This window comes from Chaetura pelagica, unplaced genomic scaffold, assembly GCF_000747805.2.
Source record: "Chaetura pelagica isolate M959 unplaced genomic scaffold, ChaPel_1.0 scaffold430, whole genome shotgun sequence".
In the NCBI taxonomy this organism is placed as follows: Eukaryota; Metazoa; Chordata; class Aves; order Apodiformes; family Apodidae; genus Chaetura; species Chaetura pelagica.
In genome coordinates, this window is record NW_009952159.1 from 485,085 (window position 1) to 511,226 (window position 26,142).

The window sequence follows — 26,142 nt, forward strand, 5'->3', positions numbered from 1 at the left end:
AGGAATGATCTTCATTTATCACACACACGTTCAAACTAATGAATGAGAACAAAAAAGGACTTGCAGCCAGGTTCCTTAAACTACATGCAATGAAATGCACCTTTATTCAAGGCTGCAAAACCAGGTTTTAAGCTGCTGGAGACACATGTGGGCAGATTTCTGAAACTGTCCATTGCTGCCAATAAATATGAACAGGATGGGTTTAGCCTCAGTCAGGAATAAATAGGGGGATAAGAGCCCAAATTTGAGAAAACAGGAATGAAGTCAACAGAATGGCTTAAATGCTTATCAAACATTATCTAAGGCATTTAGATAAAAGTAAATATGCATGAAGGACCTTGGAGATCAGCCAGATGAGAGTTCATTGCCTGGGCTCTCTCCACAATCACTGAAGAAAGAAAATGAGCCCTGGAGGGTGGGTAATACCCTCTCCAGACCCATTTATGATCCCTCTCAGGATGCCTCCTCGTGCAAAGGGGCAACCTAGGCAACTAGTTTAGGCTGAGTGACAAGTGTCTACGAGGCAAACATGGGAGGTGACCAGCTCTCTGCATCCTTTTAAGTAGAAGAATGGTTGTAGTCTTGCAGGCAAGTAAAATGAAACCAGAATGGCTCTAGGTACAGTGGGTTAAGCAATTAAGTCACAGGGTCTTTTTCTGTTCCATCACCTCTCCCCAGGTGAGAATGAGAAGTCAAACTGAGATTTTGGTTCCAAAGTAGTATTTACAGAGAGGCACAGAGCTCAGAAAGAGGGTGGTGAGACACTGGAACAGGTTGCCCAGGGAGGTTGTGGATGAACCCTCCCTGGAGGTGTTCAAGGCCAGGTTGGACAGGACTTTCAGCAACCTGATCTAGTGGGAGGTGTCCCTGCCCATGCAGGAGGGTTGGAACTAGGTGATCTGTAAGGTCCCTTCCAACCTTAGCCGTTCTATCACAGAACGGTTGAGGTTGTAAGGGACCTCTGGAGATCACTGAGTCCAACCCTCTGCCAGAGCAGGACCAAAAAACACTAGGGCAGGTCACTCAGAAAGGCATCCAGACAGGTCTTGAAAGTCTCCAGAGAAGGAGACTCCACAGCCTCTCTGGGCAGCCTGTCCCAGGGCTCTGTCACCCTCACAAGAAAAAAGTTCTTCCTCATGTTGAGGTGGAACTTCCTGTGCTCTAGCTTGAATCCACTGCTCCTCATCCTAAAGTCAAAAGAGCTTGTCCCTGCCTTCTTGATGCCCTCATGTATTTATAGACTTTAATTAGATCCCCTCTCAGTCTTCTCCACTGCAGACTAAAAAGCCTCAGGTCTCTCAGACTTTCCTCATAAGACAGGTGTTCCAGTCCCTTCATCATTCAATCCATCTATGATTCAATGAAATACTAGGTTGCCAGTGATCTCCATGAAAGGAAGCAGCTGATGGAGGGTTCCTATTCCTTCTGCATTTTCCTTGAGGAAAAGGCTGTGCTGTTTCCAGAATTCATAGCACTGCATTAAGGACAAGTCCAGACAAAGAGTCAGGCTTGCAGGAGCACAACCCTTCACTCTAAGGTGCAACCTTCACCTGAATTACTAGGGTTGAGCTGCTTCAGCTTCCAGCCACAATTACTTGGCCCATCCTCTGAGACAGCAAACAGATGTGGACACCTGTCCAAAAAGAGCAGCCTGGTGGAGTATAAAACCTGATCTGATGAACAGCCATCAAGCCTTAATGACTTTAAGTCCTCAAGTTGGATCAGCCTAGAACTGGTAACGTACAGGACTGAGCCAAACTGCTATCAGGCAGCAGAATTTCAAACCAGTTTATAAAAAAGAAGAGAAACCTCAGATTTATTGGACATTATGGATAAGAGAATGACATCATCACCAACCTCAATATTTCAGTTGCAACCCAAACTCAAAAGCTAATTCATGATAGTCTAACTTCAGCTGTTTTACTGGCAGCAAAAGGACAAAGTAGCTGTTTTCTCCCCAAAATATTAGTTTTCACTAGTTAATAATCAGTCCATTTGGGCATTCTTACAGACCTGAGGCACAAGGCACAGAGACCATGCTCTAAACACATGAAATAAAGCCACTGAAGTAGGACACAGAGATTTCTCAAATTATTTTCTTAGCGAACAGATTCTGGTTGTAATCTGTTTGCACTTTTGATACAAGAAGTTTCTTCAGTCAGATTCACTTGTGATTATTTAATCTGTCTTCAAGGGGCTCAGAGAAACTGTAAAGCAGTATGAGAGACAGAATACAATTCACAGCCTCAAATATGTATCTTTTCCTCCCCACAAAATGTTCCCTCTGAGGAACATTACTGGATCACAGCTGGTCAAAATACTAAATCTTGATTGTCTGGCCAAAAGCCAAAATCCACAGCTACAGCTATTTGGTATGAGAATACTTGAAAAATAAAATAAAATAAAATAATAACTTAAGCACCATTTGATCTTTTTTGTTGCAAACTATGACCTCATGGCAGTAAGAATGCTAAATGAAGGTGTTTAAGTTGGTTTATAGCCATCCGAAATGTTTGAAGCTCCAAGAGCAGCTCCAAGCCAATATCATGTCAACTGCACTAAAAAGCAAGAATAGTTTCTCACCTTCTTAGAGATTACTGGTTCAATAACACACCACAGTGACAGGGCTGCAAAGGGAGGCTGCCAAAATGAAGGTGAAACTGCATCTTTTGGCAGCTGAGAAATTCTGACACGTGCTTTGAAAAAAAATAATGATGTTCATATATTAAGCTACTAGAGGTTTTCTTAACTCAAATATGAAGTTTTAGTCTCCTCTTGAATCTAGCAGTATATGAATCAAGACATACCCTTGAAATACAAATTCAAGCCTTGGCATGCAGGTATTTTTGGGTAAAGCTGTTAAATGCAGGCTCAAAAGGATATCTCCCTGGCTACAGACAAGACTTTCTAAAGGAATATCTTCTATTTGCCAGCATTAGATAAGCTTATTGTCTAATCTATTCAGTAGGAAAAAGCCCTCCCTCCCATTGGACTCCTTCAGTTTGCAGTGTGCTCTTTACTTGCCCTCAATCATCACAAATGCTACCCCTCAAAAGTTACACAGAATAAATTAAGGTGAAGAATAGGAGAGAAAATGAAAGTCTCTTGATCTGATGCAGCTATGATCTCAGGAGCTTGACTTGTAGAAGGCAAATATGAGCAGGCAAAAAGGAATGTACTGACTATGCTAAGACTTGGCCTCTCTCAAAAGCTGGAATAAGCTGCACACTGAAAAGAAAAAGAATTTAAGATAAAAACTGCATGGGCCCTATGATACCAGCAAAAGCTCATCTTAAAAATGAGCTGCTCTTCTGGAAGCCAATGAGACTCCAGGCCTAAAAACTGGCAACAGAGAGAATTATTCCCAAAAAGGAAACAGAAAAGATTTGGGGGACCACAACTGAGACAGTGTAAATCAACAACAACTTTAGCTCATCATCTTTCACCTTAAGAGTCAACGTTTGTGAAGAGAAAGAGATAGTTTTGCAGTTCTGTAGCATCCGTAAGTGTGTGTGCAGGAGCCAAGAGATCTGTCCTGGTTTTGTCTACATACAGTAGGAATAATATTTTGCAGTAGGGGAAAGGGGGAAGAAAAGTAAACACAGCAGAATATGGGTGCCAGGAGAGATATGAAGAGGGAAGCAGAGCTTGTAGACCTGCAAGCTTGCTGCAATAAATCATGTGTGTTGGGATGTGAAAACATGTATTAATCATTTCAGTGTCATGCCTGAGTAACCAAAACAACACAAATCTCACCAGGCAGAGGGATCCAGCAGCAATGCAATTAAACCTTGATGCAAAAGGCACTGGACTCTGCAGACCTTCAACAGGGCCAAGGGCTGCCCCAGAGCTCCAGGCAGAACAACAGAGCTTGTCAAAGCCTCAAGCAGAGACTTGAAAGACAATTGCTTCATTTGCTCAGGTAGAAATTGGTGGGATCTTCTGTAAGAGCTGTGAGGCTGCTTGTTTTTAATCTGAAGGTGTAAAGAAACTGCTTAGCACAGAAATCTAAATGGATGGCTGGCAGAGAAGGAGGTTAAGCCTGAAATAACAAAGTATTTCACAGAATGTCAGGTTGGAAGGAACCTCAAGGATCATCTAGTCCAACCTTTCTAGGTACTACTGTAGTTCATATGAGGTGGCTCAGCACCCTGTCAAGCCATTTCAGTTACCCTGAGTATCTAGAGGAGTCAGCTCCATTCCAGACTGCAGTGAAACACACATATCTTTAGCCCAAAGCAAAACCCAGCAGCATGCATGGGCTGGGAGTTAAGAACAGTGTCATTCCAAGTGAAATTAAGTACAGTGTGTTGTTTTTACCAGTGATTATGACTTGACACAACTTAAATTCATCAAAACACGACTATAATGCCAGAAAAAGAAACTGAAAACCAACAGCTGAGCAACAAAACCCAAACAAATCAGGCAGTGCAAGTGAACTTTAGATAAGAAAAAGGCATCACTGCCTCACATGCTCCTGCTCTCCTGCAAAGGAAGGATAACCTGGGAATCCTTCCCTGAGTACAGTTGGTGGCAGAGGGTATCAGATGACTCACCTACAGTACCCTGAAAACAAAAAATGCCTTCAAATCCTCATTTTAACAGCTAGTGACTTTTATGCTTGTTTAAAAATATGTAATCAGATATTATCCACAAGACAGTGGGCATCTGTACTCTGCTGTGAATGTGCTCCACTGCAATGCCCAATTATGAAAGTCTAGCCAGTTTTCCCCTTGAGCTGGACTCCCTGTAAAGCCTCATTTCCATTTATATTATTAGAAAGCACTAAGAAGCATTGTTTAGAATCATTAGCCTTAAAAAAAGAATGTTAAAAATGAACAACTATCCATACAAGCTTTGGAGGTGAGAAGGAAATGGAGCATGGACATTCATGGGAGGAGAAGGAGGGAATGTGATACTCCCAGAGAACTCTGCTTAATATTCCTACATGTTTTGAAATATTATCCAGCCCAAAAATGGGGGTTGTCTTGCTAATAACTGTGTATCACCTATAGGGAAAAAAAAAAGCCCCGGTAATATGACGGCAAAACCTCTAAGGCATAAGCAAAGCTTCCATGATCAGTTCTTCAAAGCCAACACACACCAGAAGGGAAGAACAGATTCTTATGCTTTGAAAGTTATTCCCATTTAACACTTCCCCCCCAAGTCATCCCACCTCTGCTTATTCAAGACCAAAGGAGACATCCATGACCTGGATCCCTCCCACTCCACTGATCAGTTCACACAAGTGTGTCAGAAGTCATGGGTTTGGTGTTTTGGCCCTTTGTTTTCAGATGAGCTTAGGAGACCACACAACATCTAAGGACTTTTACATCCCAGTGATGGATGCCACACCAAAAACTCACAGTAATATCTTCCTGATGGAGAAAGTTTTTCTTCAGGCATCTTGCAGAAGAAAAAAGAAGAAAAGTAGGGAGAATCTTCAGCAGTGCCTGAAGTTACTGTCAGAATAAAATGGCACAAAGGACTGAGCTTCCTTTTCCCTGTACTCTTTTGTTGGCTGAGCTGAATTTCCACCAGGCATCACTTTTTACAGTATTGCTCAAAGATGATACTACTCCTGCATTTGTTTGCCAGGACTCTGCTCCCAAAATAAGTGATTTGTATGCTAGCTTAGAGCTCACATGGATCAGCATTTCTGGGCAAGGAGTGAAAGATAACAAAGGCAAAGAGTGACACAGAAACACAAGCTGGTAAGAGCTGTGACATGACATCTCCCATAGAATTTTCATCACTGTTATCTACTGATGTAGATGTTTTTATCCCAAAAGGCCTGATGTGTTCAGCAGTGCTATTCTGAGGCACTAACCCTGCTTGAAACCTGCTCTTATCTCTTTGAAATGGAGCAATAACAAAAAGCTTGCTTTTGGTTTGGCATAAAAAAATGTCTGACCACACAGCGTCGTTAGAACTGATGTTCTGCTCATCCCATGTCCTGTATCTTGCAGGAACAAAGGGAAAAAGGAGAGACTTTCAGAGCTTAACAAGATTTTAGGACCCTACTAAAATACAGCAAGAAGAAAACTGCTGGAACAGTAAAATCCTTGAAAAGTTGCAGAAATGAGCACAGAAGAGAAGGCTGCATATCAGCAATTGTTATTCAGCCCCAAACTATTTATCATGGAACACTTTTTTTTCCCTTCATTTCAGACAAATATTCCCACTGCTGCAAATTCCAGCCTATGCTCTGCCTCTGTACCTGCCCTGCTGAGCTACCTGCTGGTTTAACAAGTAAAGACTTCAGATAGAATCAAAGAGCCCTAAAAAACTTTAACACCACTGGCAAAGAAAGGCCAGTGCCACAATGTTTTGTGTCATTTCACAAGAGATGTAAAAACTAGTTCAAGCCTGGTTTTGAGTCTCTCCCCTATGATACTAGCCCCACAATATTAAGGTTTGGCTACTAGTGCTTTGTAGTTCATTATCTTATTAGGAATAAGAAGTTTTTGTTAGGAAGACTAGAAGGACCTTCTTTCACCCCCATTTAGCATAACATGTGGAAGAACAAATTATTTCATAGAATCACAGAATGGTTTGGGTTGGAAAGGACTTTAAAGATCATCTAGTTCCAACCCCCTGCATGGGAAAGGACACTTCCCACCAGACCAGGCTGCTCCAAGCCCCATCCAACCTGCCCTTCAACACTGCCAGGGATGGGGCAGCCACAGCTTCCCTAATGTTAAACCTAAGTCTCCCTTCTTCCAGCTGCAATCCATTACCCCATGTCCTCTCACTTCATGCCCTTGTCAAAAGTCCCTCCCCAGCTTTCCTGGAGCCCCTTCAGATACTGGAAGGCCATTAAGAAGTCTTCCCAGAGCCTCCTCTTCTCCAGGCTGATCACTTGAGCTGATTTCTCAGATCAGCTGAAGCAGCAAAGGAGCTCATATCATCACTAGATCATATGGCAGCAAAAGCTGGTGGCTTTGCTCACCATCCTCACACTGGATGGTATTTTCAATACCTTGGAGTATCCAGGGCATCTGCATGTGATCAGGAATGACACAGGGACCAAATAAGATCTGTGCAACTTTGGAGCAGTGAATAATTAACCTAGTGATCCCTAAAAGAGAACAATGCTAATGTTTGGGTGGGATGCAGGCACCCCAAGAATGAAGACAAAACTGCTGAAGAGAAGAGGCTGCATGAGCACACACAATACAAAGACCATGAATTTTAAAAATGAGAATACAAACATCTAACACTTGCAGAAATGCACTTGCTAGTGAATTGTCCCTCCCACATTTACTTATGTTTAATGGGTTTAAGGAGAATTACTAAAGGCTGCTGCAAGAGAAGTCCACACTAACTTTAGTCTTCTTAAGACAGAAACCAGCCTGCTTTGATTTTTTATCCTTAAATACATTCTTAAAAGAATGATTAATTCATCTGCCTCTAGTGAAGAGCACTGCTTTTCCAACAGTCTTCCCCTGCCCCCTCACTCCTGCAAGAAGCATTATGGGCCCATCACACAGATGGTATTACAAAAGCAGAAGAAAAATGTGCAATATTGTGGACATCTTACATGGCCTGTAATTTGGGGAAGTCACCAAGCATGATTAATCCTTACAAAGAGCAGCTGCTTGTCTGTGAGTAATTTTTACAGCTACATTTTTGTAGCTCCCACCTCTTTCTAATTACAAAAAAAACCAAAAAAATACTTACCATCTAACCATTAGTCCAAGCTCCATGAAGTTTTTCAGGTTAGGAAGAGTCTGCCTTAGATCTGGAGTACTCAGCCCATGTTGATATCTAAGCTACAGGGACAGAAGAAAATGAAAATTAGCACAGCTTTCCAAAGCCCAGATTCCAATGAATACAACATTCTGGTCAGTTCATTTCCTAGGTTCTCAAAGAAAGTGTAGGATAATCAAGGCACTCCAAGAGATCTATTCCCCTTAAGGAAATGTTCCATTTAATACTCATAACTTTGTCTTAGCAAAAGCCACCCAAGAACAGGGACAATCACTCAACCTGACTCTTAAACCTCATGACACTTTTTCTATTTCCTACCTGTAACAGGAGAGCAGCCTCACAGCTTCACAAAAATCCAGCCAGGAAGTGAAAAGACCACATTTCAAAACAAAGTCCTACGTTCACTGATGCAAAACATGTATTTGTGTGCAAGCCTCATCTGTCACCCTGTGTGTGTCAATGGGTGCTGGAAGCAGCAGTGGAACTGTTACAATAATATCAACTAGTAAAAATACATCGTGTCACGCAAGGGATCTAAATCTGTGTTCCTTATACAGTTTACATGAACATTTAACTGCTGCTATTATTCTCATAATGAATCCCAGCACTCAAAAAACAATGCCATGTAGCCAAGAGAAAGGCTTCAAACACTGACTGATTTTAATCCAAGTATTAGCTCCCATGTGGGTGCAAATGTAAATGAAAAGATTCAATGCACTGACTCCAGGCAAAGCACAACTTGCTTTTTTACCTTCAGGTTATCAAATGAAGTACACAGTGTAACTGTCACTGCTGGTAATGATACACTACTTATCTAAGAAGTCCCCCAAATAAAAATAACTCCAAAGAAAGCAGGAGATGGAAGGGAAAATGTCTGTCTGTCTTGCAAGTCTGAACTTACAGGAGCAAAATATGTGCACTCCCAGCCCAGAGGGGCAATTGTGTCCTGGGCTGCATCACAAGAAATGAGGCCAGCAGGGCCAGGGAGGGGATTCTGCCCCTCTGCTCTGATCTGCTGAGACCCCTCTGGAGTGTTGTGTCCAGCTCTGGAGCCCTCAGCACAGGAGAGACATGGAGCTGTTGGAGAGGGGCCAGAGAAGGGCCATGGAGATGCTGGGAGGGCTGGAGCAGCTCTGGAGCCAGGCTGGGAGAGTTGGGGTGTTCAGCCTGGAAAAGAGAAGGCTCCAGGGAGACCTGAGAGCAGCTTCCAGTGCCTGAAGGGGCTCCAGGAAAGCTGGGAAGAGACTGTTTACAAGGTCTTGTAGCGGTAGGATATGGGGCCAATGGCCTTAAACTAGAGCAGGGTGGATTTAGATCAGACATTAGGAAGTTCTTCCCACTGAGGGTGGTGAAGCTCTGGAACAGGTTGCCCAGAGAGGTGGTGGAGGCCCCATCCCTGGAGACATTCAAGGTCAGGCTTGATGGGGCTCTGAGCAACCTGATCTAGTCATAAAGGTCCCTGTGCACTGCAGGGTGGGCTGGTCTAAATGACCTTTAAAGGTCCCTTCCAAACCCACACACACTATGAATCTATGAACTTCAAGGAAACTTTCCTTCATGTAGTTAAAACATGGAAAAAAACAGCCCTCTGAATTCCAATATCTTCAGGACTCCTGGAATGAAGCAGTATCAACCTTATATGCAGTTCTCAGCAGATGTTAACAGCCTCTAGGAGTCAGAGTGAGCCTCTGATTATCCACATTAAGCAACTGCACAGATTTGATACTGATTCTTGATTGATACTTGCTGAAACATGAACGATCCCACTCAGTTAAATTTGGTTTTCAGAGCTGCACACCTCTTCCCATAGCTCAGTTAAGGTGTGGGCAAGGATCCTCTGGGTTACAAAGATCAATGACTTCTCCCAATCAATCAGTTTTTCACAGATAAAAACTCTTGAAATTGGGAATGATGTCTGTGCTTATCTGAGTTTTAGAAAGAAAAACTGCTTTGGAAGAAAATCATCCTCAGAACTGCACTGTACAACAGGAGGCCATTTATTACACACTTTATTATTTCCATCTGGTCACAGTCGAGTCATATGGTGGGCTAGGATTCATATTTTCTGCTACAATGACAGAACCTGGATTAAGACAACCATACAATATAAATTACTAAACAATCACCACATTCTCCTGATGGGATTACAGTGGATTTGGTTAACCAAAGAACTAGCCTAAGGCAAATGAAAGAAAAAAGACAAATACCAAAATCAAAAACATTACATTTGTTCCTCCCCCTACAACCAAATATTCATAAAATACCCCTTTTATAGTCATTCTTGAATTCTAATGTTTCAGGGTGTGAAAATAATTGGATTAAGGGATCTCTCTATTCTCAACAGCCAAGATCAGAGGGATGCATGTGAGACTTGTTTCAAAACATGAGCAAAAATACCTTTTCTGTTAAAACACATTTTCACACTGCAAATAGCAGAGATGCACAGTAAGTTAAGTAAGGAAACAGGTTTTGTGAAACCTCTAGAAAAAAAATTGGTTTTAACTTTATAAGCTGCATTACATGGCTTTGTAATGGCTTAAAAGCAGAGCAATGTTGCTTTATCTGGCTATATCAATAGAAGCTGATAATGTTTTATGGAACAAATCTGTATGTTAACCCAAAAGCTGCTGAAAAGCTCATCTGCCTTCTCCTGACAGCAAAAAACACTAACAAAAAAAAGCAGTTGAATCAGTCATGAGTTAATTCCCAGGTTTTAATCTGGTTATAAAATTACCTCCCCATTCATGTAACAAGCTTAACTCCTACTTCTCAGTGGTCTCACATGCCCTAAAAAGAAATCTTTCTGTTTGTGTTGAATGATAGAACCCACCACACTTACAGCACACAGCAAAGAGAAGCATGAAGGGGGAAAAGCTAAAAATATTTCTCTTTTACTTAAGAGAGCAGAACTCCTCTTCCTCTTCTCCTCTAATGCTGCCACATTAGTAAGTGTTCTCCCCAAACCATAAAGCATTTTTTATACACCTTTCCTTATTAACACCACAGATAAAGGGATAGTTACTCCCTCCCACACATAAAGGGATAGTTACTCCACCTCATGCAATAAACAGCAAGACACTGAACACCAGTAATAACCACCACCCGTGACCTGTTACAGCAGGATTCACACAAGCTCCTTTTAACATCAAAATCAATTTTAAAGAGAGAAAAACGTAGGGAGAGGAGACAGCTGTTTTGCTCGGGAGAGTTAAAAGGAACTGAAAGCTTAGCATGATGGAAGATGTAAAGAGAACAGAGGTGAGGAGGAGTGCAGTGAAACACCAAGGCTGGGTAGGGGAACAAAAGCAGGAAGAGGTGACTCTGCTGTCGTGATTCTCCTAAGAAACCGACTTCACATTTCAATTGTTGCTATTAAACATCACCCACCTCCACCCACCCCAGGCTAAGTTTCCAAAGGAACAAAGCAGCATTTGCAAAAGCAGCTTTTTATTTCAAAATGAGATTGTTCCTTCAGGATATTACAGACCTGGCCATCCAAAGAAAACGTGCCTGTTTTAATTTGAGGGAACAAGTGTCCTAGACTTTTGCTCACATTTATGACTGTGTGTTCTCTATGGGACTCTGAGCAAATCATTAACTAGGCTCAAGTAATAAAATATTAATTGCCATTTCCTTACTAATATTTAGCTCCCATATACAGCTTTGTTTTCCCAAGTGCTGTGTGAAATGTTGCTTGATTGAACAAAAACACCTAGTAAACATGAACTGGGAAACAAATAAGCTGAAGACATCAGACCCCTCAGACAGGAGCCTGAGTCTGCTCTGATACCAGTTATTAGCAACACTTTACTCCACAGACACAAGATGTGGAAGGTAAGATACCTCATATTTTATGAACAGCTCCAGACAGAATAACTTCAGGGATATTTAAGGGGAAAATAAAAAAATAAATCCCCTTGGTAATTTCTTCCAATTACACAGATTTATTGCTTGAACGCATCTCAAAAAGTGGAAGTTTCAACATTTAACATTTGGCTTCATTAACTGACATCATTCCAAATTACTTAATGAGAGACTTGAAGAAGTGGCTAGTAAACCATGCCTGGAAAACTCCACCTGCATGTTCATGTTTCTACCCCAAATTTCTGACACTACAAAATCCAGTGTGATGAACTTCAGCATTTCAGCATGATGCAAAAGGCTTGGAAAAGAGGACAGATATTTACAACTGTCAGAAGGTCACTGCCTAGACTGCAGCAAAGTCTGAGTTTTGCTGAGTAAAATCAGTGAAATACAGTCAACAGAATAGAATACAGTAAAATCTGAGGGTTTTGTTTGTCCTAAGACAATTTCAAGATGTACCTGTATGGAACAATCTGAAGAAAGAGGAGATTACATTTATATTAAGGCCAACTCTACAGTAAACCAGCCCATCATACTAGTGGGTATTTTTGTATTACAGTTGCTATTTATTTCAACATCATAGCAAATCATAAATGCTGAAATGAGATGCCTTTAAAACAATGGTTCTAGTGAAAGGTAGCTTAATTTTTAAAACTTGTATGAGCTTTCTAATAATGTTTAAACCTTAATTCCCATCAAAGGCTAGGAAAAAAGGGCATGCTAACAAAGCCCCAGTCCTGGCTGTTGGTGAGGCATGACAGACAAATTAACTTAACAACAAGCTGGGTGTAATTGACTTAGATTCTTTAGGAAAAGGGGAAAAAAAACATATATATTCAGTTGCTACAGTTTCTACCTGCATTTCCCTCTGTGCAACATTTCGAATGTCTACTGGAAGCTGACTGTCCCCAGCAGTGAAGCAGCTCCACCCTGAGTGTCTCTAAACCACTCCTGCCATCCAAGCATTTTCCAAGTAATTTATTTTGTCAACTAGACTGTTAATTAAGTCATGTCAGATAACAACACCACCTTTCAAAAGGTAACAAATTCCATGATTCATTCATTCAATCTTGTCAAGTGTAGGTGCCTCCTTTGTCAACTATAATAAGAACCTGCAGACTTGAGAGGACAAGGGGTGATGGTTTTAAACTGCAAGAGGGGAGATTTGGGTTAGATGTTAGGAAGAAATTCTTCACTATGAAAGTGGGGAGACCTGGCCCAGGTTGCCCAGAGAAGCTGTGGCTGCCCCATCCCTGGCAGTGTTGAAGGGCAGGTTGGATGGGGCTTGGAGCAGCCTGGGCTGCTGGGAGGTGTCCCTGCCCATGCAGGGGGTTGGAACTGGATGATTTTTAAGGTCCTTTCCAACTCCAACCATTCTATGGTTCTATGATTCAGTCACTCTCCTATAAAGTCCACATGATAAGGAGTACAAGATCTGTTGAAGTTTTTCTAATAAATTGGCTGGGAAAAAAGAAAAAAGCCCCATTTGACTATCTTTCTGAGTAATACCAGATTGCACCCAAGATCAAAATTAGGGCTTTTGCCACTAAGGAATAGCCTCTTAAGAAAAATAATGATATCCTGCATTTATGTGCAAAGAAGAATAGCCCATTTCCTACACTAATTCCTGCAACAGTATTTAATGACTAATGATATACATTTACTTCCAGCCAGAAGCCACAGAGTACCTTGACTGGAATATCCTTTTTTGGGAGCAGAGAATGACTCCAATTCTGAACTCATCTGTTCATCATTTACCATATTGTTTCCCCAGCCATATCCATCTTGTTCTAAGACATGTGGAAGCAGTCTTACAGCACAGACTACGTTAATAAAGTTCAAAATACCAACCACTTCAGTACATGTTATGCATAAAACACTGAAACCTCCAGCATTTCTGCACTTCCCTTAGTGTCTACTGCAGGCGACTGGTCCTTGATGTTGCAGCATCCTCTGCATCTCTACAAGAGGAGGACCTAACCCTCTGCTACACTGTGCAGGCTCCTGTACTGTTAAGGCAGTCAAGCAATTTTCACAGACTCACAGAATTATTGAGGCTGGAAAAGACCTTTCAGATCATCAAGTCCAACCCATGACCCAACACCACCACAGCTCCAGACCAGGGCACCAAGTGCCACATCCAGCCTTTCCCTGAACACCTCCAGGGATGGGGACTCCACCACTGCCCTGGGCAGTCCATCCCAAGGTCTGATCACCCTTTCCATGAGGAAGTGCTTCCTGATATCCCACCTAAACCTCCCCTGGTGCAGCTTCAGGCCAGGCCCTCTCATCCTGTCACTGGTTGCCTCGGAGAAGAGCCCGACCCCACCTGCCTCCAACCTCCCTCCAGGTGGTTGTAGAGAGTGAGAAGGTCCCCCCTGAGTCTCCTCTTCTCCAGGCTATTTTGAATTACTTCAAGGACAATAAGGAGCTTTTCTTGATAGCATCAAGCATTTAAAAAAGACATGTGCTCCACAAATGTGAAAACCCACAAACCAAAATAGAAGCAAAAGCTTTCTTTCAATCAAGGTCGCACTGTTGGTGAGAAGCCAAGAATTTACAGAAGGTTTTCAGAGGATGTCAGATGCTGGGACAGGAATATAAAATGCAACTTTTAATAAAATGACATAGTTAATTGTTTTACAAGATCTTGGATGACTTTCCAGGGTATGAAGGAGCACTGGCTGGGATACAGATGACTAAGCACTGCAATAATGAAAACAGAAAGTGTTGTTATAATGCCTGTTGCTATATAAACAACCTTGGGGGATCAGTGAAATAATGCCTGCTGCTATATAAACAGTTGTGTGTGTTTATATCTTTTGGGGGAAATTATAAAATTTTAGATTATCTGCCTTCTTAACATGTTGCTTGCCTTTGTTTAATTGCATCTAGCTCTGACTGGCTATGTGGGTTTACTGGAAAACCTCTGCAACATCAGTGAAACACACTGTGGTATCAATTAGCTCAGTAGATATCATATTTAAAACTAAACATTTAACACTTCATTTCATTTTTCATGTTTAAAAGTCTGTCAGTACACATCTAGCACACTTTGCAAGTATATCTAAGGTTTTGTTTGAGGGATTTTTTAAGCTTCTTGGAGAAGCAGAAGAGGGGAAAAAAAAAAAGCATCATAGCAAGTAGTGTGATGATAACAAGTCCTGAAGTCTTCAATTTGCTTTCAGAAGGAGCACACAGGGATGGCACTCTCATGTAAACTAAACTGAGTGCTCAAATACATCTATTTTCATGGAAATGCTGACTTGTATCTTGATCTGCCAATGCCTGCCTTCCTCCCTCTCCCAAGTAGATTTCAAGGCTGTTCAGAGGTTCACCCTGAAAAGCAGATGTTTACTTTGCAATTCTTCTAAGAGTACTAAATTAACAAGGAAAACAAGTTACATCAACTGCCTTGAAGCCTCATGTCCTTCATTAGTCCACTGGGCACAGGCTTTAAAGTTCCTCAAGCTGACCCAGCATGCTTTAAAAAGCCTTCATTAAAACCATCTTAAAGGACTCCCATTACCATTTTGATTTAGCAATAACAAATAAGGCACAACAAACAGCAATCAAAGCAGTAACAGGAGATAACTCCATGTTATGCTGTCCCTCCAAAAGCCTCTTACAATTTCACTTGTGTTTAGAGAATGTTTTAGTCTAAACTAGCCTAATTTCCCTCCAATTTATGAGGTAGAAGTTGCTATGAGTAAGATACTTTCCTCCTCTTTTACTTTGATCTGTAACAGTGATAACCAACAGTCAAGATGCTGCAGGGTCACTGGTCCAAGATAGAGATGGGAAATGTTGATACATTTTGGCCAAGCATCTGCACACTTGAGTGGAGCTCTAACAGGTTCAGTTCTGACAAACTGCATCAAATTCATACTTTTTCTCACTCCCTGGTTCTTGCTGCCTCAAGAACAGCCTGTGTCCTTTCCTCTCCTCCCAGCCTAGAGAATATTCATGCACTTTCTTCACCTGAAAGGCAGAGGAAAAATCATGCATGAAATCTAAGTACAGGAATGATTCAGAAGTAACCAGGGAAACTATATTCTCATCTAATAGCAGATTTAATTCCCTTCTACCTTCTTTGATTTGCCTTAGAATTACATTAAGATGCTTCTTCCCCTCATTTCCACCCAAAGACAAAGTCTAATCATCATTCAAAACCAACAGCAGCCTGGACACCAACATTCAACAACGTGTCATATTCTGCCAAACCTTTCTAAAGTAGTTTTCTTCTAATTTTTAAAACTGAAATGTGATAGTAGGCAATATTTAAGATTGGATTTTGGTTTCACAGCAAGAGTGTTTATGGGAGATAGACCACAAGAAAATAAGGAAATAGGAGTACGTGTTTGAGAACATGCAGAACACACTGTAGAACTAAACATTTAGATGAGCCAAAAGCCACGTTTCCTCCAGGACTCTCTCACTTGGATTTGTGAAGCCCTTCCTGAGAGTAAACACAACACAATATCCCTCCAGAGAGGTCTATAATGTCAGCCTTCATGGTCTGAGCCTGGTATCCCAGGAAGGATATGGAAAACCATTGTTCAAGACAGGCTGGGGGAAACAGGCACTTATATAAGTAAACTATTCCAGTAAAATGTGGTGGTTAGTGGGCTCATTATAAAAATAACATCTATGGGCCCCCCCCTTGCCCATAAAGGTGCCTCTCATATACCAAAACCATTTTACAGAAAGAACATTAAAAAAAGAAAGCAATTTAGAAGACAGAGCAGTTACTGGCCTCAGAAAAGCCTCCCCATTCCCCAGTGAAACCCTCAAGTTACTAAAACCATGTTTACTGTTCAGCTGCTGCATTAGAGCTTGATGAGATGAAGCTACACAATAAAAACCTTTCCAGGTTCAGCTCAGAACTTCTTAAAACACCTCACTATTACAAAGTGGTTTACTGGATTAGAAGACATGGGGCACATTTACTTCCTACAACCTCATTCATCCTGAACTTTGTATTAAAAATCATTACAGCAGGCAGAGAACAAAAGGTCAGATGGGCAAAAGCCAGAAGGGGAAAGACAAATAACATTTTGTCCCTTTACCTTAAATATGGCATTTTCTTCTATGTTTTTAGCTCCCTGAGCATAGTTTTTTTGATACACAAGAACATCTGAAGCTTAGCTTTTTACCTACAGACACCAGAAGGGCAATATTGTCAGGAAGGCACAGGAAGGTACAGTGAACTCATCCTCCTTGTCCTGGTTGGAAATCAGAATGACTGGAGCCCAGAGCCTAGACTCAGACTGAAAGGCTGCATGGCCAGACTGGGGTTATCTCATCAGCTTGGGAGGCAGATGAACATCCACACCCAAGCCTGTGAACTTCTCCCTGACAGTGATGAGGTTTCAGACTAGGCACAACAAAGAATTTTCTTACAATGAGGGTGGTGAAACACTGGCCCAGGTTGCCCACAGAAGTGGGAGATGCCCCATCCCTGGAAACACTCAAGGTCAGGCTGGATGGGGCTCTGAGAAACCTGGCCTTGTTGAAGATGTCCCTGCTCACTGCAGGGGGGGCTGGTCTAGATGAGCTTTTAAGGTCCCTTCCAACCCCAGCTACTCTATGATGACTCAATGATAGCTCAGAGCAATATAATGAAGCTTCCAAAGAGGGTTCTGGAACTTTGTGTGTGATCCTACTCACTCCTACATTTATTAACTTCATATTCACTCCAAAACCAGGCAGTTGTCACATCTGGCATCACCCCAGCTTTACCTTGTACCTTGCAGGAGAGGAACCTGCAGAATTATTTCAGCATGCACAAACTGTGCACTCCACTAGGTATTGCAAACACAGAATTTTCCAGCTATTTGTTCTTTAATCATAGAATCCTAGAATGCCAGGTTGGAAGGGACCTCAAGGATCATCTGGTCCAACCTTTCCAGGTACTACTCTAGTGTCTAGTTCAATGCAATGCTGGGAAACCTATTTCTTCAAGTGAAGAGGCTTCTGCTAAGAGAAATCCTTACTCAAAGAGAAAGTGATTCAGCCCATGTCACAAAGCCTAAACATAGGAAGAACTGCAGGATTCCCAGCTCCCAACCCCATGTTTCATTCAGGCTGAACTGCTTCCCAGGCATCCATTATGCTACTTGTAGTGGACAAAGGAGATTGACTTCTAAAGAAGCCTAAACTTTCAACCAAATGGAAAACCTCTCATTCAAGGAGTATAGAAAAAACAGTGTCACCTGTGTAAGTCCTGCTTCCTATCAGGATAACAACAACATTCAGCCAACACCAAATGCCACTAAGGCAGCCTGAAAATGGAAATAGTATCTCATATCAAAGAATCACAAACTGGTTTGGAGAGAAGGGACATTAAAGATCATCTAGATCCAACTCTCCTGCATGGGCAGGGACACCTCCTAGTAGACCAGGTTGCCCAGAACCCCATCCAACCTGGCCTGGAACACTGTTAGGGATGGGGCTTCCACAACTTCCCTGGGCAATCTCTTGCAGTGTCTCATCACCCTCACACTAAAGAATGTATTCCTAATATCTAAATCTCCCCTTTTTCAGTTTAAAACCCTTCTCCCTGGTCTCATCCCCCCCTGCCCTTGTAAAAAGCCCCTCCCCAGCTTTCCTGGAGCCCCTTCAGGCACTGGAAGGTGCTCTCAGGTCTCCCTGGAGCCTTCTCTTCTCCAGGCTGAACACCCCAACTCTCCCAGCCTGGCTCCAGAGCAGAGCTGCTCCAGCCCTTGGATCATCTTCATGGCCTCCTCTGGATTTGCTCCAGGAACTCTACATTGTTCTTGTCTTGAGGGCTGCAGAACTGGACACATTACTCCAGGGAGGAGGTCTCACAAGAGTAGAGGAGAGTGGGAGAATGCCCTCCTAGGCCCTGCTGGCCACACTGCTTTTGATGCAGCCCAGGACACAGTTGGTTTGTGGGCTTCCAGTGCATGATGGGCAGCTCATGTTGAGCTTTTAAACGACCAACACCTCCAGGTCCTTCTCCCTCCTGGCTGTTCTCATTCCATTCTCTGCCCAACCTGTATTTGTGCTTGGGTGGCCCTGACCCAGGCCTTGTTGAACTTCATGAGGTTGGCATGAGCCCACCTCTTGATCCTCTCAAGGTCCTTCTGGGCCTCTCTTCCCTTCCAACTTAAAAGCCAAGGCCAGGGAGAATTAAACCAACACATACTCAGCAATCATAGTTCTGAAAACCAGCAACTTCTATTTGCTAAAATGAACCAGAACTTGCTTTTTTTCCTATTTATACAATGTAAACTTGAGAAATACTGACATGAATTATGCACAAGGCAAGCCAAGGAAGATACAGCAGCCCCTTTACTATTTCCAGTCTCTTGAAAAACAAAACACTTTAAAGTTCTGGATTTCCAAGGGTTCAGGTCTGGTCAAGTAGTAAATAAGCCAAATACATTATCAGACACTTTTACTCCTTTTGTTGAGAAAAACTTCCTCTAAACTTCAACCACAGTACAAAATAAACCTGAAAGGCATTTAGAGAAGATTGAGCAGTGGTTAATACCCAAAGCTTTCAAAACAGGATTTGTGCCCTGATATGCCAAATCCTGTGCACAGGAGTACAAGACAAACCCTGCCTCAGGGAGCACAAAACATACCTGGTTAAACTACACATTAAAAGAACAAAGGTAAAAGAAACTCAGGGAAAAAAAAAAAGTAAGTCACAACTTGTCATTTCCTTGCTTATATCAGATAAGAGTAATTTTTATCCATTAAAGCAAGCAAGGTTTCAGGAAATGCTACCCATGGCAGAAAGTGGGAAGGTTCCTGAAGGAAGAGAGAGGCTCACAGATGAGGTCCATAAATTCCACAGGTGTTAACACTTTATATCTGAAAGTCAAGCTTTGTCTCAAGAGCACACACCCTACTCGTTAAGAAAAATTATATACTACATCTTTTTCCTACACTAACACATCGTGCCATGGCTTGATAACAGACTTCCCACCTTCCTATCTCTTTCAATTTCAAAATCTAGTGCTTATATACACTATGAAGCAGTTTAACTTGGCAAATCACATGTGTTTATGTCAGCTTAACTATATCAGGAATCCATTTTCCTTTTGATTACTAAGTTTTGGTTGTATTTTAAACACATATTCAGGCTGAAGAGCTAAGGCACAGAGATGATGACAACTACATAGTACACAACTGATGTAACACACAGAGCATGCTTACCAGGAGTTGGTCCCCAAAATTATTCTGGAGACATGGCTCTAGGCACAGCCAGTGGTGTCACCTCTCATTTCCACAGGCTCACAGAAGGATTGGGATTGGAAGGGACCTCTGAAGAACTAGTCCAACCCCCTGCTAAAGCAGGTGCTACAGGATCACATCCAGGTAAGTTCTGAAAGTCTCCAGAGAAGGTGACTCAACAACCTCTCTGAGCAGCCTGTCCCAGGGCTCCATCAGCCTCACTGTATAGAAGTTTACCTCATGTTTAGATGGAACTTCTTGTGTTCCAGTTTGCATCCATTGCCCCTCATCCTGTCACTGGGCTCTACTGAGAAGAGTCAGGCCCCATCCACCTGACTCCCACCCTGTAGATATTTATAAGCACTGATGAGATCCCCTCTCAGTCTCCTCTTTTCCAGGCTAGACAGACTCAGCTCTCTCAGCCTTTTCTTCATAACTGAGATGCTCCTAATCCTCTTTGTAGCCCTTTGCTGGACTCTTTCCAGCAGTCTCTTGTCTTCCTTGAACTTGGGGGCCCAGACCTCAACATAATACTCCAGATGTGGCCTCCCCAAGGCAGAACAAAGGAGAAGGATGACGTCCCTTTGATCTGCTGGCCACACTCTTCTTAATGCACCCCAGGATGCCACTGGCCTTCTTGGCCACAAGGGCACATTGCTGGCTCATTGTTAACTAGTTGTCCACCAGGACTCCCAGGTGTTTCTCCCCAGAGCTGCTTTCCAGCAGGCCAACCCCTGACCTGTACCTGTGCCTGGGGTTATTCCTCCCCTGGTGCAAGACCCTACACTTGCCCTTTCTACCCAGCCACGTTGTTCAACCCACCTTGTCTACCGGAACAAGCAGCACAGCCTCCAGCACTGCCTGAACTCAAGCTGCAGGTGCTGCGATCAGTACAGGTTGGAGGGCCAAGATCAGCTCCCCCACAAGCTAACATTGGCCTTTGCTGATCAGTACAAACTGCCTGTGGGCAAGGAGAGGCAGGCTTTCATCTGAATGAAAGGGTGACTGTTGTTACAGCTAATCCAGTCTCATTTCAACCTATTTTATCTTGGCATGAGTGATAGGAAAGGGAAAAAAAATTAAAATCTTCCAACGAGTTTGCAAAAAACATATGTAAGTTCCCCAACTCAGAATGATCTGGCTGGGTATCAGCCCATTGCTACCCTAAGAGACTTTCAGGAATGAAACTTCTCCTAAAAACTTCTGGCTCTACACAGCTGGAGAAGGTACTTTGTGGTTTTTCAGGTGCAGTCCCTTCCTCTTAACATTAAAATGAATGCTTGGCACTTTACAAGATGAGGACTCAGCTCTGGCTTCAACCTGTGCTCTTTCAAGAACACTTTTCCCTAAGCAGTTAAATTGGCCTCAGATTCAGACAGTGCATTCTTTCTGAACTGTATGTTTTATGATCTTAGTTTAGGGGCCTCATAAAAGATGTAGTGTGCAAGTCACAGTATCCTACACTCAAAGGGTCATAACCACTGCATCTACACCGATACCCACAGAACTCTTAAAGACACTTTTGCTCTGGAGTGTTTATTGCCAAAACAAATTTCTAGCCCTAACATTTCTGCCATTCAGCTTCCCATGGAAAAGTTTAATAGTTTCTATTATAAAGTTGATTTTCTCACATGTTAGAGAGTCTAAGAGAGCCAGGAACTGGACATCTTGCCTCATTTCATGTTTAGGAGCTGCATTTCAGTTCAGTATCTTACACATGGCAACACTACATAAGCATTGAACTTTTATTCTATATAGAAATATATCCCTTTCACTGCAACTAAAATACATCAAGAAGAATTTTGCTTTTCTTCTGTGCTTCTTTGAATGTTACTTACCTCATGCATTAGACAAGTAATTGAAACAAGAAATGCCATTCCCAAGAGAGCTACACTAGCTGATTGTCCTCTAGCAGGTTAAACAAAGCAAGTAAATGTTGTCTGCCACCATGTGGACACAGCCACCCTGGCCACACAAAAGTAGGGCTAGACACAAAGATCCTTGCTTGGATCTCTGGTGTACTGATGTGAAAACAAACATCCTTGGTGGAGCTGACAAAAGACTGTTTGAGTGATTTTTTTCATGTCAAATAGCAAAGTTCATCTGTTGCTAATGACTGTCAGATGAAAGCAGAACTATTCTTTGGCCAAAGCTGAGCAAATCATGCCAATGTGAATAGGAGTATCAGTCTAACATCACTTAACAGTTGTCTGACAAAACAAATCAAAACTGGATCAGAAGAGGAGCCTTGTCTTGTAAGGTGATCCTGAGCATGCATTCATCCTCAACTGAAAAAAAAAAACCCAACCCTTAATTCATGGAGTGTTACAAACAAAAAGATTTCACAAAACCTGGAGGTGATGCCTCAGAAGGTATGCTCTGACTGCCACCAACTGCAGAGCCTCCCTGACAAACACCAGCCATGAACTGGAGTAAGATTTGGTGCCCAGAGCAGCTCTGCTACGAAGACAGGTAAGAAAATTGGGGCTGTTCAGCCTAGAGAAGGCTCCAGGGAGACCTTGGAGCACCTTCCAGTGCCTGAAGGGGCTCTAGAAAAGCTGGGGAGGGGCTTTTTACCAGAGAGGGTAGTGACAGAACAAGGGGTGATGGGTTTAAACTGAAAGAGGGGAGATTGAGGTCAGACATCAAGAAGAAATTCTTCCCCATGAGGGTAGGAAGGCACTGGAACAGGTTGCCCAGAGAAGCTGTGGCTGCCCCATCCCTGGCAGTGTTGAAGGGCAGGTTGGATGGGGCTTGGAGCAGCCTGGGCTGCTGGGAGGTGTCCCTGCCCATGCAGGGGGGTTGGAACCTGATGATTTTTAAGGTCCCTTCCAACCCAAACCATTCCATGATTCTATGCACCAGCTGAGCAGTGTGCCTCATGCACTTTCTGTTCAGTGATGAGCACGGAGAGAGATGGCAGCTTGGCTGTGTTGTGTTTGCTTATCATCCACAAAAAAAACCACCTCACACCACTTCAGTGAGCTCCTAATATTCATCCACTATCACGAGATGTTCACGGTGTAATCTCAGCTCCTCCACTGTGAAAACCAAGGCAGTTCATTTCATTTTCTCCTACTAAAGCCTCATTTTCCTCAGATACTCCACAGTAGTGGCAGAGTTTGCAGGGCCAGCTACCTACTGAATGATCTCCCAGTCCCTAAAGCTTTGGAGAGCTGAAAAAATTCACTGCCATTTTTAGCAATTGGATTGTGCTTCACCTTTGACGATGCTCTGGAATGACAGAGTTTTTGGGTTGTTGATATTATTAAACATAAATCACTCATTTTCCTTTGAAAAAAAATAATCACATTTCTACGTTCGTTAGAGTCAAAGAGCTCAATTCTTCACTGGAAATTTATGGTCTTACCTAATATTATCCAACTTAAAAAGCTACTCTGTGAACTTCGTGAGAGATTCAATTTTACCAACAGAAAATATGGGGATTGAAACAATTTGTGCTCACGTACAGATGGAAGTTATTAAGATCTCTCGGAATTAACACACATTGTTTTGACTTCGGAATGTAACAGCAAAGCAAGTTTCTCCAAATAAATGCTTTACCAAGCTAGCACTGAGCTGCTTCTAATTCCAGCTCAATTCTCCAGAGTGCAAGATGTGGTTTTCATTGTTATTATCCTGCTGTTTTACAAAACAGTACCACTTTATCTCTAGAAGATTTTTTTTTTTATTTCAGTCATTTTATTTTATATCAGTCTCGTTTCTTTCCTGTGCAGGTTTCTCCCTCTCCCCAGAACTCCAGGTTCCTTTTCCAGGTGAAAGGAAGAACAAATTTAAATCTGTGAAACCAGGGAAGTTGATACAAATCTTTTCAAGTGGTTTTTTTTTTTTTTAAGCTAACACAAGTGTTTTCTGGGCTCTTTGTTTCTCACCTACAGTGATGATGATCTGCATGAATGACATAAGTTAGGTTGATGGAGACCCAAGCTCTTCAGGCTCCAGGAGGGTCAGAACTGTTCCTCCCAGCTACCTCCAATCTTCCCACAGCAGCCAAAGGGAATTAAGTAACCAATCCACATTTATTCAGGACAGCATAATTTGCAGGACTGGTTCACTGACTTAAGGTCAATGCCTTTGGGCCTTAAAATATTCCCTCATGGGTTGTGATGGTCTAGAGACAAGGAAGAGGGAGCTGTTCACTCTCCATCCAAACTTATTTTCATACATTGACATGAACTAAGCTTATCTGGAAGCTTTTCTTGAAAGAGCCTTAAGATCTTCTAAAAGCTACTTAAACTCAACAGTTCCAGCCTCCAAAGGGACACACAAAGGGACACACACAGGGTTTTAGATCAAGTCAGCCCCTGAGTACAGCAATTTTGTGCTGTATCTCTGAATATTATCTACCTGCTCTGCTTTTGTGCTGCTTTCACCATGGAATTTCCCCTTGGCAGAACTATAAAAAGCTGCAATAATTGACCAAGGATATCAAAACAAAGGTGACCACAACAGTTGATGTGGACTTCAGTAACACTTCCCTGATTAAATAAGTAGTAGATACCCCTCAAAAATTCTTATTGACTTTTATTGTGTTTTTATACTCAACAGCATACAAGTTCAAGCATTAACATCTGACCCACTGGTGGTGAAGAAATCAGACTTCAAAGTCTGGCCACCAACTACTCCAGCTTGTACCAGGACTAGTGACCCCATGAAAATTTGGAAACTTTCTTTTACACAACTACGTACTTAAAGGCTTCATTTACTTTTATGAGTTTAAACACATACCAATGATTTCAGAAATCAATTGCAAGGACTTGGAAGGCATCACAGTTGAGTGACCATGTGCTCAACTGTCCATAGTCCTTCAGAAACTAGACAAGGATAAAATGAGAATGAGAGATTTCAGTAGGTCCAACAACTCAGAGATGACAAGTCCAAGAGAGAAACAGGAAAACAAGTGAAGTGGTGACAGTTTCTGTAAAAAAATACTAGAGGTACAAGTGCCAACTAACCCAGACTACAAGAACTGGAAAAACTACCCACTTGGGCTCAATGAAGAGTTTATTATCTCAACTAAGAAGCACAGAGGGCTTGCACCACAGAACTGAACAGCAAACTCAGAATAGGAACAAAAACATGAAAGGCTGAAAAGCAAAACAAGCAGCATCACCACTCACAAGTTACTGAATGAGCTAATATATTTACATAAGCAGAGATTAAGGAAAGCATTGATTTGATAGTAATGGAGAGAGAAAGCTATCAAAGCAGTTGAAGAAAAGAATATTTAATCCCTTTTTCTCACTAGTCTTCCCTATGAAAGTCAAGTGTGAACAGCTGGCTGCCATTATTAATACCAGCAACAAAGAGTCTCAGTCTATGTTCTATTAACAGCTTGGTTAAGTGAATTTCCAAGATTAGCAGGACTTGATTAACTTCATCTTAAGATATTTTAGCCTTTAAGTAATTTCAGAGCCATTGGAGTTATCTTCCAAAATACACTAAGCATGGGCAAGATACCAGAAGTCTGGAAAATGGTTAATGCAATTCAAGCTTAAAAAACAAACAACACAGAAAGACCCAGAAGCTTCACTTCAATTTGGGAGAGGGAATAGGGAGAAAGCAGTAGAAGAGAGACCTGGAAAAACAAACCAAACAACTAGAAACTAGGCATAAAAAAAGGATCAGATTTTTCAAGAGTAAAACTGTCAGAACAACCTAACTTCAAGCCTTGACAAACAGGTTAGAAACAGAAATGTCATATTTCTGTTGGACTTTAAATAAATCTCTTGGCACTTTATGGTGTAATATGCTCACAAATATGCTGGGGAAATGGGATATTGATGAAGTATGAATGAATACAGAGCAGTAAGTACTCTTTGGGTGGAGTTAAACAACAGTTACTGCTGAAAATGGAAGTGCTAGTGAAGTGGGGCTCCACCAAGGTCTAGGCTTTACACCACAGTTCTAGTCAACATTTGAAACTCATGACCTGATAATTAATAGACTCATGGAGTCATAGAATGGTTTAAGTTGGAAGGGACCTTCAAGATCATCTAGTTCCAACTAGATGGGCACAGAACCCTACCACCAGCCCAGGCTGCTCCAAGCCCCATCCAACCTGCCCTTCAACACTGCCAGGGATGGGGCAGCCACAGCTTCCCTGGGCAACCTGGGCCAGGGTCTCCCCACCCTCACACTAAAGAATTTCTTCCTATTGTCTAATCTAAATCTCCCCTCTTCCAGCTTTAATCCATTACTCCTTGTCCACTTACTACAGCCCCTTAGGTTTAGATGCAGACAACACAAAGCATAGGCTGAGTTCTGAACCCACCTTTCCTCACTTGCAGTTATGCCAACAAATCAGAAACACAATTAGGAACAGAAAGGTGCATC

General features: G+C 42.2%; 1 protein-coding gene across 1 annotated transcript in view; it reads right to left on the reverse strand.

Moving 5' to 3' along the window:
* UVRAG (UV radiation resistance associated) overlaps positions 1 to 26,142 on the reverse strand; it is a 99,973-nt gene that overhangs the window by 6,152 nt on the left and 67,679 nt on the right. Inside the window, exon 13 of the mRNA XM_010007185.1 lies at positions 7,684 to 7,775. Within this exon, the coding sequence (XP_010005487.1) occupies positions 7,684 to 7,775 (92 nt within the window). The remainder of the gene's footprint in view (positions 1 to 7,683; positions 7,776 to 26,142) is intronic.